At 31.6% G+C, this 15,101-nt stretch overlaps 1 protein-coding gene across 3 annotated transcripts in view; it reads left to right on the top strand.

The window, feature by feature from the left end:
• Positions 1-10,864, top strand: part of Tmc (Transmembrane channel-like) — a 49,658-nt gene extending 38,794 nt beyond the window's left edge. For all 3 annotated transcript variants that reach the window (XM_064358373.1, XM_015978209.2, XM_064358375.1), the window contains 6 exons: positions 1,332-1,561; positions 1,613-1,804; positions 1,881-2,129; positions 5,993-6,062; positions 6,114-7,599; positions 10,048-10,864. In XM_064358373.1, the coding sequence (XP_064214443.1) occupies positions 1,332-1,561; positions 1,613-1,804; positions 1,881-2,129; positions 5,993-6,062; positions 6,114-7,599; positions 10,048-10,820 (3,000 nt within the window). In that variant the 3' untranslated portion in view covers positions 10,821-10,864. The remainder of the gene's footprint in view (positions 1-1,331; positions 1,562-1,612; positions 1,805-1,880; positions 2,130-5,992; positions 6,063-6,113; positions 7,600-10,047) is intronic.
• Positions 10,865-15,101: the final 4,237 nt, after the last annotated feature.

The following is a 15,101-nucleotide window of genomic DNA, read 5'->3' as shown; positions in this document are numbered from 1 at the left end:
ACTTGAATATAGACGATTTTTGTGAAATTTCCGAAACAAATTAATTTTAATTTTTTTTGCCCACCATTTGGTGCATATAGTTTTTGTTTATCTGGTGTCTGAAATGCACAGCCACCTCTAACTTTTATTTACAAATGTAATGGTATGTCAAGTGACGTCTCAAGTGAAAGAGTAATTTTACAAGCAATACAATGTACTATTTGTTTTTTGAATATTTTCAAAGCCTACGTGATAAAAAAATAAAAACCCATTTTATTGTATTTTGTTGAATATTATTTAATGCAACAATTATTCATAATAGAGACCGTTTCTTTCCTGGTAAATAAAATAACGATAGTAACATGAATTTCTAACATTTCTAAAAAATTTTTATTAACCCACACACTGCGAGCCACTGATTGGTGGTTTATGGTAGTTTATTAGCAGTTAATTTTTTACTTCATTTTTTCCTTAAACGAAATGGATATAGTGGCGCAAGGACGTATTGAAAAATTTTCAAAATTATGGCTAGCATGTTCATTTGCGTAGGAGGTTCGAACTCCAGGTCTGTTTTTTATAAAATTTAATAACAAAACACAAATTAAAATAAAAAAGATTACGGAGTGGACCAAGAAATTAATTTACTTCTGCCGTTTCGTCAATAATTTTAAAAGACATGCTAATTTTTATCATTCTATTTCAGCGGTTCTCAAAATTTGGGAGCGAGTTCAGAACGAATTTTTGGAAAAGTTATGCATTTTCGATATACACACAAAATTTACTTAATCGATTCTTTTTGCCATTTTCTATCTATTACCTTCAAATTTTTGTAAAACTATTCCTTAACAGTTATATATATTTTTGTTTTTTATTAATTTTTAAAGCCCGTTATTGTTATTTCAATGTCGAGTTGTAACTCAGTGTTTATGTTGAGCCAGAGTTATTTGACTCCAAAGTTAACTCACTATTCAATAACGAGTCTATAAAGCAGCTCGGTAATAATACTAATAAGTAATAAACTCATAATCACTGGGTTTTGGGTACGTGAATTTTTTAACGACTAAAAAAACTAATTTGATGAAAAAAACCGTCTAGCAGTTATTTGCATTTTACCAATATCGTTTTGTAATTCATTTGCTGTTTTAATAATATTTGTAAAGCCTGACATTTTATGTCGTTAATTATGCACAACTACGCATTTATTTCTCCGCAAACAGGCACAAATATTTCGTTAAAATTGTTTCTTTTTTTCGTTCCGAACGGATATTAAACCCAACTCCTACACAAATGTATAAATTTCCGTAAATCCTTAAACAATTTTTTTATCGCTCGTGCAATAAATACGATTTCAGATGTTAACAGCAGTGCCCGACGCTCGCAAACAAATTCTCAAGGAAGAGCGCTACAACTCGACAAACTTTCAAACTTTGTGGGACTTTGGGGGCGTTTTCAAATACTCGCCGTTATTCTACGGCTGGTACACGTACAAAGAATCAAAAAAGAGCGGCTATCGGATGCCTTTTGCTTATTTCATAACTGGCCTGGTGGCCTATGCTTATAGCTTCTTTGCAACTTTGAGAAAGTTTGTATTGAAAATAGTAATGTAGCGATTTATATTCAGCGAAACTTGTAGGATGGCGGAAAACTCTCGTATGTCTAAGCTTTCAGAAAAGGATGATGAATGCATTTTCTCGTGGAAACTCTTCACGGCGTGGGATTACATGATTGGGAACGCGGAAACGGCGCATAATAGAATAGCCTCGATTGTCGTCGGATTTAAGGAAGCTTTGCTCGAGGAAGCCGAGAAGAAGAGGGAGGCTAGAAAGTAATTTTCCACAATTTCTTTGCTTGTATTTGGGATTAATAAACGAATTTAAATTTGCGAATCGCTCTTTTTACAGTTGGAAGATCACAGGATTTAGGATACTCGTGAATACGGTCGTGTTGGGGCTGCTATTCTTCTCGGCGTTTGCCGTCATTTTGGTTGTGAAAAGATCTACGGAACCGGAAGCTAGGAGTAGTGTTTGGAGGAGTAATGAAATCACCTTTGTTATGACGTTTATCTCTATATCTTTCCCTATGATATTTGAAGGGTTGGGATTTCTTGAACAATACCATCCCAGAAAACAACTACGATTACAGCTCGCAAGGTAATAATAAACTTGGTTTCCCTTTGTTTGAGTTTTCTTGTTTCCTTTGTTCTTTATTTCAGACGATTTGTAAAGGATTTTTTTAATCACGAGATCATTTACCTACCTCTAACATTTCGCTCGCAAAACAGAAATATTTTAACGGAATTATTTGTAAACACTTTAAAGCCCACCTGAAAAAACATTGCTTTAAATTTTTGTTTAGACAACGCAAATTGAAACAAAAAGTAAATTATAATAATGTTTCTTTTGGCAGAAATTAAAATAAACGATAGAGTAAAATACCGACAAAAAATTAATTATTTGTTTTAGACTAGCTTACTAACACAGCGTGTGTATGTATAACTGGCTGCCTAGCTCGCATTACAAAATCAACTAACATTACTTCAAATCCTCGTCCAAATATATTCAATAAACATCCTTATGCTACAATAGTTATTACTTAATTACACAAGTCAACGTAATACATATCTTACTTAAAATGTTGTCGATATTTTTTATTAATTCGGCAAAGTTAATTATACAGGATGTTTCACATAACTTTACGAGGTCTGTGCTTAATGTACCCACCCAAATTTACAAAAGTTACAAAAAACTAGATACAAAAAATACATTTAATTATGTCAGACTAATGACTGTTTCATTAGTAGTCATAAATTTCTGTTTTCAGGAAACAATTATCATGTGTTCTACCAAGGGACGACATAAATATGATCCTAATCTATTAATTTAACTTAATCACAAACTAACAAAAAACGTTGTAATTTTTAAAGGGTTAAAAAACGAGAGAAGACTATCAATTTGTTCAAAATTTGTTATCGAGTTGGTATCGGAAAACGGTGGCATTTTACAGACGCTGGCGTCGTGAAATTATGTGAAACACCCTGTATTTTATATTTGATTAAACAATCAGAAAAAAACATTTTCCACACGCCAAATATCCTAAATATCCCGAAGAAAAAAAAATTTTCATTCCTCATCATTTTCGTTTCTCGGGAGAAAATAACGTACTTTTCTCTCCCATTTTTCTCCCTCGAGAAGAAATAACGTTCAATCATGGAATATTTAAAAAATGGAAAACGATATTTTTTGTTGAAGTCGTAAAAAATCATAATAATAATAATAATAATAATAATAATAATAATAATAATAATAATAATAATAATAATAATGATAATAATAATAATAATAATAATAATAATAATAATAATAATAATAATAATAGCAATAATAATAATAATAATAATAATAATAATAATAATCATAATAATGTATAATAACACTGGAGGAAAACCTCTCCTCTCCCTTAAAATAATTACAAACCTTTGCTTCCCGTCGGGCATTCATTTTCAGGAAAAAATACATGTCTTCTTTTTTTTGTTATGCAAATAGTATCCAAATTAACGTGAAAAAATGTGTGCAAATTATTCTCATTTCAAAAATAAAACACATTAATGTTAATTTAATTAATTGCAAAAATTACCACCAAAATTTCAGTAATTGGTATAATAATCCTTATAATAAGTATAAGTAATTCTTGATTAGTTCCAATAACAATAAACTAATTCCTGTACCAAATACCAAGTTAATCCCAGTAATTAAAAAAAAATCCGCCGAATTCCTGTACTTTTCCAAAATGCATACTGATCAAAGGTTAATTCCATTAATTGCATATTAATTTCTGTAATCGTAACATATTTTCCATAATTTTAATTTTGTAATCCAAAATAATTTTTATTTTAAATGAATTCCGACAGCTTTGAGTTTAGAAACCACCCAGTAATTAAAAAAACACATTTTTTAAGGTAATTTTAAAATGTCTCAGTAAAGGCAAAAATTTGTGAGTACAAGCCACTAAGGTGTTATATTGAATTTAAACCTCAGTAGTTATAGTAACCGTTATGACTAAATTTAACATCATTTATTGGCTGCAACTGTGTTCTTATGCTTTCACGTAACTACCATGCTATGTATTTCACAAGAGAGTTTAATTTGTTTTTAAATTTTAATCTTTATTTTTAAAAACTGCGTCCATTCAAAAAAACAGTTATGATACAATAAAATAAGTGGTAATAAATTCGTAATTAATGACAGCAAATAACGAAAGAATGCCAACAGACAGCATTTTAAACAATAACATTTTCTGGGATTTTCTCACTGTCGGTCAACAAAACACGATATTTTAGAAGCAATACTTATGTTAAAAAATGTTTGTTTAGAAAAAAGCTTTTATTTAAAGGATGCACTAAAAAGTAAAAAATAACGTTTTTTATGAGAGCAGAATATTTTTGCTTAGAAATTAGGATTTTAAAATTTATAAAAGCTTTAGGAACAGTGCTCAATTTAAGAAAGTAATTCGTAAATTACTTTCTTAAATTGAACACTTAAATTACTTTAGCCGTATTGTTATGACTTATGACCGTTCCCAAAGCTTTTATAAATTTTAAAATCCTAATTTGAGAGCAAAAATATTCTCCTTTTATAAAAAAACGTTATTTTTTACTTTTTAGTGCACGTTTTAAATAAAAGCTTTTTTCTAAAAAAACATTTTTTAAAATTTTTTATTTTTTGTTTTTTAGTCTTTATTGATTCCAAACGTCTTTTTGTCTGAGATTTAGTTTCGCCGTATTATTCTAACACCATTATTTTGTTGATTTGTGCAAACTTGTTTCGCGAAAATAGATATAAAACAGCTGTTAGCATTGAAAGCACATCCTAACCACTGTTCTGTGTATATACTCTATCGTCCAAGATAAATGAATTAAAAAAAATAGTGACATTGGTTTGTAACGAAACGTAATTAAAATGTTAGAAATTAATTATTTCCCAATGACCAAGATACCGTTAATGTTGGTATAAGTTACGGTATGTACACATCGAAAACCCATTTGTAAACCTAAAACATCAAAACCCTATTAACCCCTTTAGGGGGTATTTAACTACATAGTATTGCATTGTCATGTAGATTAAGTAAGTATGTAAAATTTCAATTCATTGGGACAATGGGAACCGTTTCAAATTTGGCTCCAAAAATATGAAACAGACAGTCAAACAACAAAGTAAGTTAAATATAAATAAATGCTTTTAAAAGCTCAACAAAAGATGTCGTAATAATAATAAAACACTTGTAATTGATATTTTCTCCGTAAATATCTAAATAACTATATTTTTAACATAATAATTTGCTTTACAAATTTCATAATAAGCATACATTCTTTGAATTTTGTAGAAAAACCAGACGTGATAAAAACAATGCGGATATCTCTGGCCTCAAGATATGTAAAATAAAAAAACACTTAAAAAATTCTTGTACATGTTACCCTGTGTTATTAATTAAATTTTTGGCACTATAGTAAACACGTTTTGACTTCAAAGAATAATGAAAATTTATTTCAGCAAATCAGTATTGAAAACGATCTCGTGATTTTTGTTTGCAATGTATTCGCGTCACAAGATTTGTTTTCACTAGTTTTCACTTATGTAAACCTAAAATGGTTTGCGTTATACAGTTTCCGGTTTTTAAAATTGCTTACATTACGTTAAAATTGTTTAAGATTCCATGATAAACAAGATTCTGTTTTTTTGAGACTGCGTCTAATACCTATAGGTAAAAAAATTGAAATCCCCACGAAGTAAAAGTACTTGTCGGTTAACGCCGCTGAAAGAGACAATCGCGTAAAACTTGCAATAAAATCTTTTAAAACTGCCGTTCTTGCATCCAGAACCTATAAACTCACATTCCATATTTAATTAGAATTGCTTAAGGCAATAAACTTTAAAATAGAGTAGAACATTAACATAATATGTATTATTACAGACAAATATTCCGAATTCAATTAATTTTTTCTACGTACACATTTCAGGATCATGGTGTTAAACCTTCTCAACTTGTACTCTTTAATATTTGCCCTGTTCGATAAAATCAACGATATGGTAACAGAAATACCACCGTCTCGTTCGAAACGTGCATTTTTAATTTTGTAGACACCTGAACTGGAAAGCTTCAAGAGAAATTTAACAAGAAATAACACGAGTGTGTTAGCTTATTCAGCGGGAATGCAATGCTACAATAGCTGCAATTCCGAAACCGATACTCTTAAAGCCTTCAATTTAATAGCGGCCGTTGCTACCAATGTTTCATTTACAATGTATCCAGTTATGCAAAAAGCAGTGAAAAACGCAACTACGGAGCCTGATAAAGAAACCATAGACGCGGAATTTACAACTGGAATGTACACAAATCCGATGGATTTTTTAGACAACTACACGACCGAATTGCCTGGAAATTTTTCGAGTGATGATTCAACAACTTTTAAAATAAGTACAAATTTGCCAGACTTTGTAACAAATAGTTTATCTACAAGTGATGGTACCGAAGAAAGTACTTCCGCTAGCGCCGACCTGATACTATCTACAGCCACAATAAACGAAACTTCTGCAGATAAACCAAAACTGCAAGGAAGCGCCGTCAAAAAACGAAATTGTCTCGAAATATGCGAAAATTTCACAGTTACACCTTCACCGATTATAGATGAAAGCAGTCTAAACTATACGACCAGACGTCGATTGAGAAATCTCTGTTGGGAAACAAATTTTGGCCAAGAATTAATCAAACTGACGGTCATGGACCTCGTAATGACAATACTGTCGACCTTGGCTATGGACTTTATCAGAGGCATATTTGTCCGTTTTATGAACCGCTGTTGGTGTTGGGACTTGGAAAAGGTGTTCCCTCAATATGGAGACTTTAAGGTTGCCGAAAACATCCTCCACTTGGTCAATAACCAAGGAATGGTTTGGATGGGAATGTTTTTCTCGCCCGGTCTAGTCGTCTTAAACATCTTCAAACTTTTCGTTCTGATGTACTTCCGCACTTGGATTGTGCTGACTTGTAATGTACCTCACGAAATCATCTTTCGAGCTTCAAGATCTAACAACTTCTACTACGCCCTTTTGCTCATGATGCTCTTTTTGTGCGTTTTGCCAGTGGGGTACGCAATTGTCCAAATACCGCCCTCTTGGAACTGTGGCCCTTTCTCGAATTATCAGAGAATTTTTCATATTTTAACCAAGACTATTAAAAGAAACGTGCCTCAAATCGTAGAGCGGGTTTTGGATTACATAGCGTCACCTGCAATTGTAATACCAATACTTCTGTTATTGGTGTTAATTATTTACTATCTGGTGTCTTTAACAAGCGCTCTTAGAGAGGCAAACAATGATTTGAAGTTCCAACTCAGGAGAGAACGTACGGAAGAACGTCGAAAAATGTTCCAAATTGCAGATCGGAGGAGAAAAGGAAAATCTGGTGGTTCGGGAGAATTCTCCAATACTCCTTTTGCCAAATGGAGGAAATTAATGTCAACAATGCCAAGCACTGGCAAAAGTTTCGATGATACTTCACCGAGGCAAGAAACCAACGAATCTCATCAAAACAAAGAAGATAAAGTTGAAATTGGAAAAAATAAAGGTTTGTAACGATTCTACAGGGTGTCTCAGCTAAGACTTTCGAGCTTAATATCTTAGTTATTTGTCAACGGATTATTATGAAATTTAGAATTCACAAACAGGGTGCTCAAAAACTGGCGCACCAACTCAGTGGTACTCAGAAGCATGTCTAGATCACGGAAAAAATCTTGAAAAAATTCCTAATGTTATATTTTAAAAAATCTGGAACAACAAACTTATTTTGCTAACTTCCTCAATTTTTATTATTTTTTTTTGTTTTTATGTTTCGCACGAAGTAATCTTTCCCTAACAAAACAATGAATAATTAGTTTTAAATTTACTATCAGATCTTAGCAGTTTTTTTTAATTAAAAAAAAAATAAATTCATCAAAAAATCACAGTTTGTAGATGTGCCAACACTGGGAACCATTTCCTAGGAAACCGTTTCAAAAATAATTTATTTTTATTCGGAAATAAAATTAACTAGACGCCATCTGATGATGACTTTTGAACTATGTCGAAAACAGTAACCATACAGTAACGAAATTTTCGTAATTCCATATTTAATTGACATCTAATAAATTGTTTAACAATTTTTTGTGTATAGTGTTAATTGCTTACATTGGAGAGAATCACTTTAAAAGTACGTGGTGGTAAATACTAGCTCTGACTTTGGTTCTGCGGTTTTTCGTGGTATAAAGTGTTTGTTGTTGGGATTTGAAAGTAGATAAAAAGTGAAAAAGATTTAAATTTTCATTACAAAGTGTTATCAAACAATTGTCTAATTAAAGACTATAGTAATGGATCACAGCGAACACAAAGTTGGGCTCAAGAAACCAATAAATTAGTGAAGTTTGTAAATTTTAGGTTAGAATTTTTCCACTAATAGAATCATGAAATACTTCGATAAATCAACAAAACTACAATTAAGATTAACAACTACTAATACACTTAAACGCAAATTATGCCAAAAGGTCGGCTTTTCAATGTCTTTGTAATAATTTTCCAATAAAGAAAGTGAACCAAAAAGTCATCGTTATTCGTGTTTTCCTCGTCATCTCTAATTCATCAACATTCGTTTCTTGCACCAAAGATACAATAGTCATTCCGCATTGGCAATGTAATAATTGTGAAGCCTCAAAATTCGTACAACGCTCAAAATATCCGAATAAACATTTTTCCGCCATTTATGGTTACAGTTTTAGACCTAGCTCAGTGGCGCCCCCAACGGTAACTTTACTTCCAAATGGTTGATCAAATTCTATTCCGATCACGACTGTTAGGCAACTTTGCCACATATCATTTATTTACAATTCGTTATTTATCAATAATTTTAATACAAAGATTTTTTTACAATTTCTACCTTTATGTGTAAGAAATTCTCTACCTCGCTCCATTGAGTTAGTGCGCCAATTCTTTAGCACCCGGTATTTTAAGAGGTGGTCTTTCAATTAGGGGCAAAAAATGACCCCAAGCTAAAAAATGAAATTTTAAAACACATTTCTTTTATTTAAAATTAAGCCAAATTACTGTTGAATCATTAAAACCCGAAAAATAAATAACCACACAAAAAATTAACCAAATCGCTCGGCTGATCCAAGAAAAAAAATTAAATTTTGTTGTTAAAAACTTAATCCAAATTTCGATAGTAATTTGGGCAGTCACCTTTTGAAACAATTGATGAAGCATTTCTATGCGGTATTTTGTGTACCAACAACAATGGCTGAAATTTCTGTGTTGTTGAAAAAGGAATCAATATTCGCCTATGGAAAGTGTCGTTGGACTTTTTGTGAAATGTTTTGTGAACTAAATCGAGTGAGGACAAAACACTTCACTGGAAACGAAGCAATAGTTGGGGCTGTAATTCAAGTTTTTGAAGAGAATCCAATCAGCAGTGTACGAAACATTTCCAAAGTCCTGAATGTTCAAGTATCTAGAATTTTTCAGTTGTTGTTTAGTCTTTTAGTCCTTTTTGAAAGAATTAAAGCATCCAGTACCAAAAGTAAGTAAAAAACATTGTTTTTTAACTTTCTATGGGTGAGAGATAGTTGTGAAATGTCCCTTGCGTGACAGTTACGTTTCTGCGAGTAGGATTAACCAAAATTCAATGGTAGTGCTCATTTGTCTCCCAGAGATCTACGCTTTTGCATCTGTACCCACGTTTAACAGTTTGTTTGTCATTTTTCTCGCGAAACAGACGTCTTCCACGAACGAGTTTTTCCTGAGCATTTTTCATTGACAATAATTTTTTTAATATAAGTCTTAAAAGGCTTTACATTTTAAAAAGGCATGCAAAAATTACGTTTTCGAGACTTGAGTTGTTGCATTAATTGGTTTTTAATCTTTATCTTCTAAAACATATGCATTTTAAATTTCATAAAAATCCGTTGACAAATATCTGAGATATCAGACTCGAAAGTTTTAGCTGAGACACCCTGTATAATTGTTGTTGTGTAATCCTCAATTTTAGATTTTTTTTCAAAATTCATTAAAAAAGCGTTAGGCAAGACTTCTTCAATATCAGAAAACGAAAATCGTGAAAATGAAAATCTGGACGAAGGGACCGACACAGAACAACATGAATCATTACCTGAAGATTTAGTCAGCATTAAAGACAGCAAACCTCAACCACCTTCAAGATTATCAATTTCTTCCAACAGTTTTGACTACCAAAAAGGTTTGCTACAAAAGCAGAGCAGTCTGAAGAGTGTGAGTGAATCTAGCAATAAATACAACCCGGTCAGGGATATTGGAAGTGTCCAACAAAAGAAACAATTACGTCAGGACTCATCTTCGTCCAATTGGTCTGATAATATCCCTGTCATCACGATCAGCAAAACTGAAAGCGCCGAATTTCTTGATGTGGTACCAGAAGCGGAAAAAGCACCAGTGACGGAAAAAGAAATCGTGAAGGAAACGGCACCGGAGGCGGCTAATGAATTTCGATTTAAACCCAAAATTAAATGTGCCTTGAAGAAACAATCTGCAGAAATTGACGAAGAAGTGATTCGTTACTTTAGTAAGGATTTGGAGCTGAAACCGGAGCCGGACGCTGGACCTCCATCTGAATCTTCCGAAGATACGGCACGTGACAGTAGCCTTGACACAGTTTTGGCGGTAAAAAGCGAAGAATCTGCGGAAGAAAGAACCGATGCTCCGAAAGCTAACCCTGAGGTTGCATCACCTAATGAGAGCACAACTGAATCCAGTGCTGAGTACAATGAGAACATGACTTCTTTGTAAAAATATTCCTTGCTGTCGTAAAAACATGAAATATGAATATCTAACTGTGTTTTATTTTAACGAGGCCAACTAATTTGGCTTTTATCGATGTTTCAACATTTTATTCAAACAAACCACCGAAACGATAAGTAAAACGAAATTTTTGACCTCCAACCTCTAGTTATCACGCAAGTTGATGAACTTTTAACTAATTTTAAATTTCGTTTGTATTTGTTTTCCTGTAACGATGAAGCTGATCTAATTTCGGTGTTTATGGTGTTATTATGTCATTAGTGGTGTCAAATGAGATCATTAACACATGCAAATTGTGACTCACCAACAATTAATCAATAAAGCCATTAAATACAATTTTGTACATTCAATAAATGATTATCTGTTCAGAGAACTCGTCTTGTGACCGCTATCAGTGTCTTTAGGAAATCCATGCGGAAATGATGAGATAAAGTATCATCAGGCATCCGCATAAAACATTTTTTCTTTATCGCTAGAACAACACGAACAATCCCATATTTAAAAATTCTTTCGGTTTGAAATACAGTCATCGAGTGACGTATTAAAGTCATTAACTTTTTATCTTGACTTCAAAAGGCAATCACTTTCACGAGAAACTTTTAAGTGGTAAAATTTTTGAAATTTCTTGGCGATACTGAGTAATGTGCAAGAGAATTTCCACATTAATGAGTTTGAGATTAGATACTTTGGTTTTTTCTTAAATTAACTTCAGCGGTAGCGGCATAAAAGAAGAGGATTTTTTATTCTCACTAACCACAACCACAAATTATCTCGCCGCAACTAGAGATGCAAATAATACTTCAAAGCTTGGTGGTCTTAGATATACCAGCTAAAACTCCATAAGTCAAATTAGATTCTGCTGAAAATGTACACTCACCCGAAAAATAAATGTCGCGTCCATAAACTATGCAATCCGTTACCCACAAAATATTGCAAATCAAAATAATTATTATACCGGGTGCTTAAAAACTGGCGCACCATGGTGGTGTGTGGTAGAGAATTGCTTCCAAATTGATCAACAATAAAGATGTAATATTGTTAAAACGGTTTCCTAGGAAATAATTTCGAGTGTTGGCACATCTACGGATTTTGATTTTTTGTTGAATGTTTTTTTTATATTTGAAAAACTCCTAGAGTCTAATAGTAAATTTAAAAACAATTATTTATCGTTTTATTAGAGAACGATTACTTAGAGTGAAAACTAAAAACATTAAATAATAATGAAAATTGAAAAAGTTAACAAAATAAGTTTGTAGCTCTAGATTTTTTAAAATATGAGTTTAGGAAATTTTTCAAGATTTTTGTAGTAATCTACATATGCTTCTCAACAACGTACCACTGAGTTGGTGTGCCAGTTTTTGAGCATCCTGTATAATTAAAATTTGATTGTTTCAAATTGTAACCAAAAATTTTTTATAGCATATTTCTTAAGAATATACTATATTAGCTGTTTCAAAGCTATAAAAACGCCAACATCGCATTTTACCAAATTATTTTCTTAAATAAGATTGATAAAATTGTAAAATAATTATTAATTGCAAACTATAAACTACATCGGCTATTATTTCCTTGAAGTGCGTGAATACTTTATAACAGCTAATTTTGAGAGAAGATGCGACGTTGGTGTCTTTATAGTTTTGAAACAGCTAACGACTTGCAACAAATATTACAATCCAATTGTTGTTATTTTAAATTTCAAGCAAAGACGTTGACCTTCTTAATGGTTGTAATTATTAATTAAACATTTGTTTTTATGAACATTTTCGTTTACACAGGACACGATGTTAAGACACCAAAATTGCAATGAAAGAATTTTCAAATTCTTCTTAACACTGACAAACATTTTTTAATTTTCTTAGAAGAAATATGAGGAGTAAAAAAAATTCATATTCATCGCCACGTTTCGACACTTGAGAGGTCAGGTTAGGTCAGATCAGGTCAGGTCGACACTTGAGAGGTCAAAGAAAATAAATTTGTTTTTTTTGCAAATTTAACTTAATATTAACTTGATGCAAAATAAGTTTAAATAAGTTTATTATAAAATATACACCTAGTTTTATTGATTTTATTTAAAACATCATTTTCAGTTAATGAATAAAATTAAATATTACACGTATAAGTAGTTAAATTTGTATTTGTTGATAATTTGTATAGTCCTTTGTAGTTGAATACAAAAAAATTACAAAGAATGTTACCCTCCTTAAAATTGAATTACGACTCATTTTTGGGTTTTAAAAAATTATTACTATGCCATTTCTTTGCTATAAGATTTTCGTACACAATCGTGTGCTAATTAATGTTTTACTATTAAAATAAAAATGTCGTAATTCAATTATATTTCAAATTTCAAACAAAGACGTTTCAAAAAATTATATTTATGAGAATAAAAGTTATCAATGAACGTTACGGCAATTCATTTGTTGAAATACCCAGATGAAATATTGATCATTACCGCAAATAGGGTTCATTGGAAATAATTAACAAACCCTTACAGCAGGGGATAATTAAAGGGCAAAATTTCAATGAAACATTTTCATATTCTTAAAACTGATAAACATTTATTAATTTTTCTTAGAATACAAATGAGAAATAATAACTATTTATTGTATAAGTGTTTTAGAAAGCATTTTATTCTCGCAAGAATGTTTAATATTCTTAAGTGGATAAAATGCGACTAAAACACAAACCCAATACAACGTTTTATCCACAGTCACCACATTAAAAATGGAATTAATCGAAGTTAAATTAAGATTATTCGGAGGCTTTGTCTGGTGGTCATAATTACTAGTTGCTACGGCAAAAGTGGAAAAAAATTACTTTTTGTAATTTGCCGCCATTATGATGCTTTAATAGGCATCTTAAAGCACTCAATATCATCAAGTTCGATGTCATAATAGTCATTATTTGATGGAAGATTTTACGAAAATTTGTAGGTTGGCAAGATGCAAACGCTTCACAAATTGCAGGAGACGTATACAATATACGGGATGTAAGCGAAATAAGTACATTAATTTTAACCAGTGGTAGAACTCATCAAGAAAAACACTTTTTCTATGAACCATTTTTTCAAAATCGTTGTTTTTTTAAATCATTCCCCCCCCCCTACAAATTGACGAGCCTTTCATGAAATGCTCCAACAAAGAAAAGTAACACATAATACAGGGTGTATCAGAAATACGTGTCTTAATTTTAACAGATAACAGAGCTCAACAAATAAAACATCTTTTCTATTTGTAATTTTTCAATAAGAAAATCGCAAATTTACTTAAAATTTGAAAAAAGATAACATACAGAAACATGTACCCGCCTATGGGTACAAAAATAAAAGAATCGAACTATTTTCGTTGTGATGGAAACGGACAATTGTTGCTATGATTACAAACTAGTTATTAAATACTGACTGCTCGTTTGCATAAAAGAAAGGAGGAAAACAGTGAAAATTATAAATAAGAATTTTGCAAAATGTTATATAGAAAAGTTGTTTCGTTTGATAAGTTTTATTACGTGTTAAAATGAACACACGTATTTCTGATACACCCTGTAGATACTATATAATACATATAATAATATAAGTAAAATAACACAATAAATAATAGTCGCAACCAACGATAACCGATTCATACGGTAATCTTTGGTAATCAAGCTAACTTTGGCGAGTAAGAAAATTGTGTAAGATTTTAAAATAAATTTAACTCAAAAACTAAAACGTTTTGAAAAAAACGTTATTATAAAAAATTTTTGCTCTTGACGAGTTCTATAGCCACTTACTTATTTCATTTACAGCCTGTATATTATTTCACGTTTGTCCTATGCAGACATTTCCATCAAAAAATCCTTAAACATTTTAAAAGACGATAAGCGAAATTTTGAACACTACTCAAAACTAGTTTATGATCTCTGATAATTTATGACGGGGGTTGGTTACGGTCAAGAAATTGGGGTTGCACGGAAGGCGTCCGTTTACTTTTTGGGTGAGTGTACTTGTAAAATAAAAGCTGAAGTACGGACAGGTGTTAACCTTCTTGTCTCTTACCTTAATGAATCAATGATTTATGACTTGTAACCTGAAAAAGCGTTGTGTTTTAATTTATTGTCGACTTTATTACTTTACCATTACATTCATCCGCTTAACCCTGTTCTGTTATTTGTAGAATGCGCTTACATCTGGGTTTCGTTTTTTTTTTAGTTGCATCTGGTAAATCAACTCAAATGGCAGAAAATTACCGACAAATGATTGATCTATTGGCCAGTGGTCCCACGTTTCTTTTC

The sequence above is a fragment of the Tribolium castaneum genome, chromosome 1, assembly GCF_031307605.1.
Source record: "Tribolium castaneum strain GA2 chromosome 1, icTriCast1.1, whole genome shotgun sequence".
Classification (NCBI taxonomy): domain Eukaryota; kingdom Metazoa; phylum Arthropoda; class Insecta; order Coleoptera; family Tenebrionidae; genus Tribolium; species Tribolium castaneum.
This window is presented reverse-complemented; position numbering and strand designations above follow the sequence as displayed.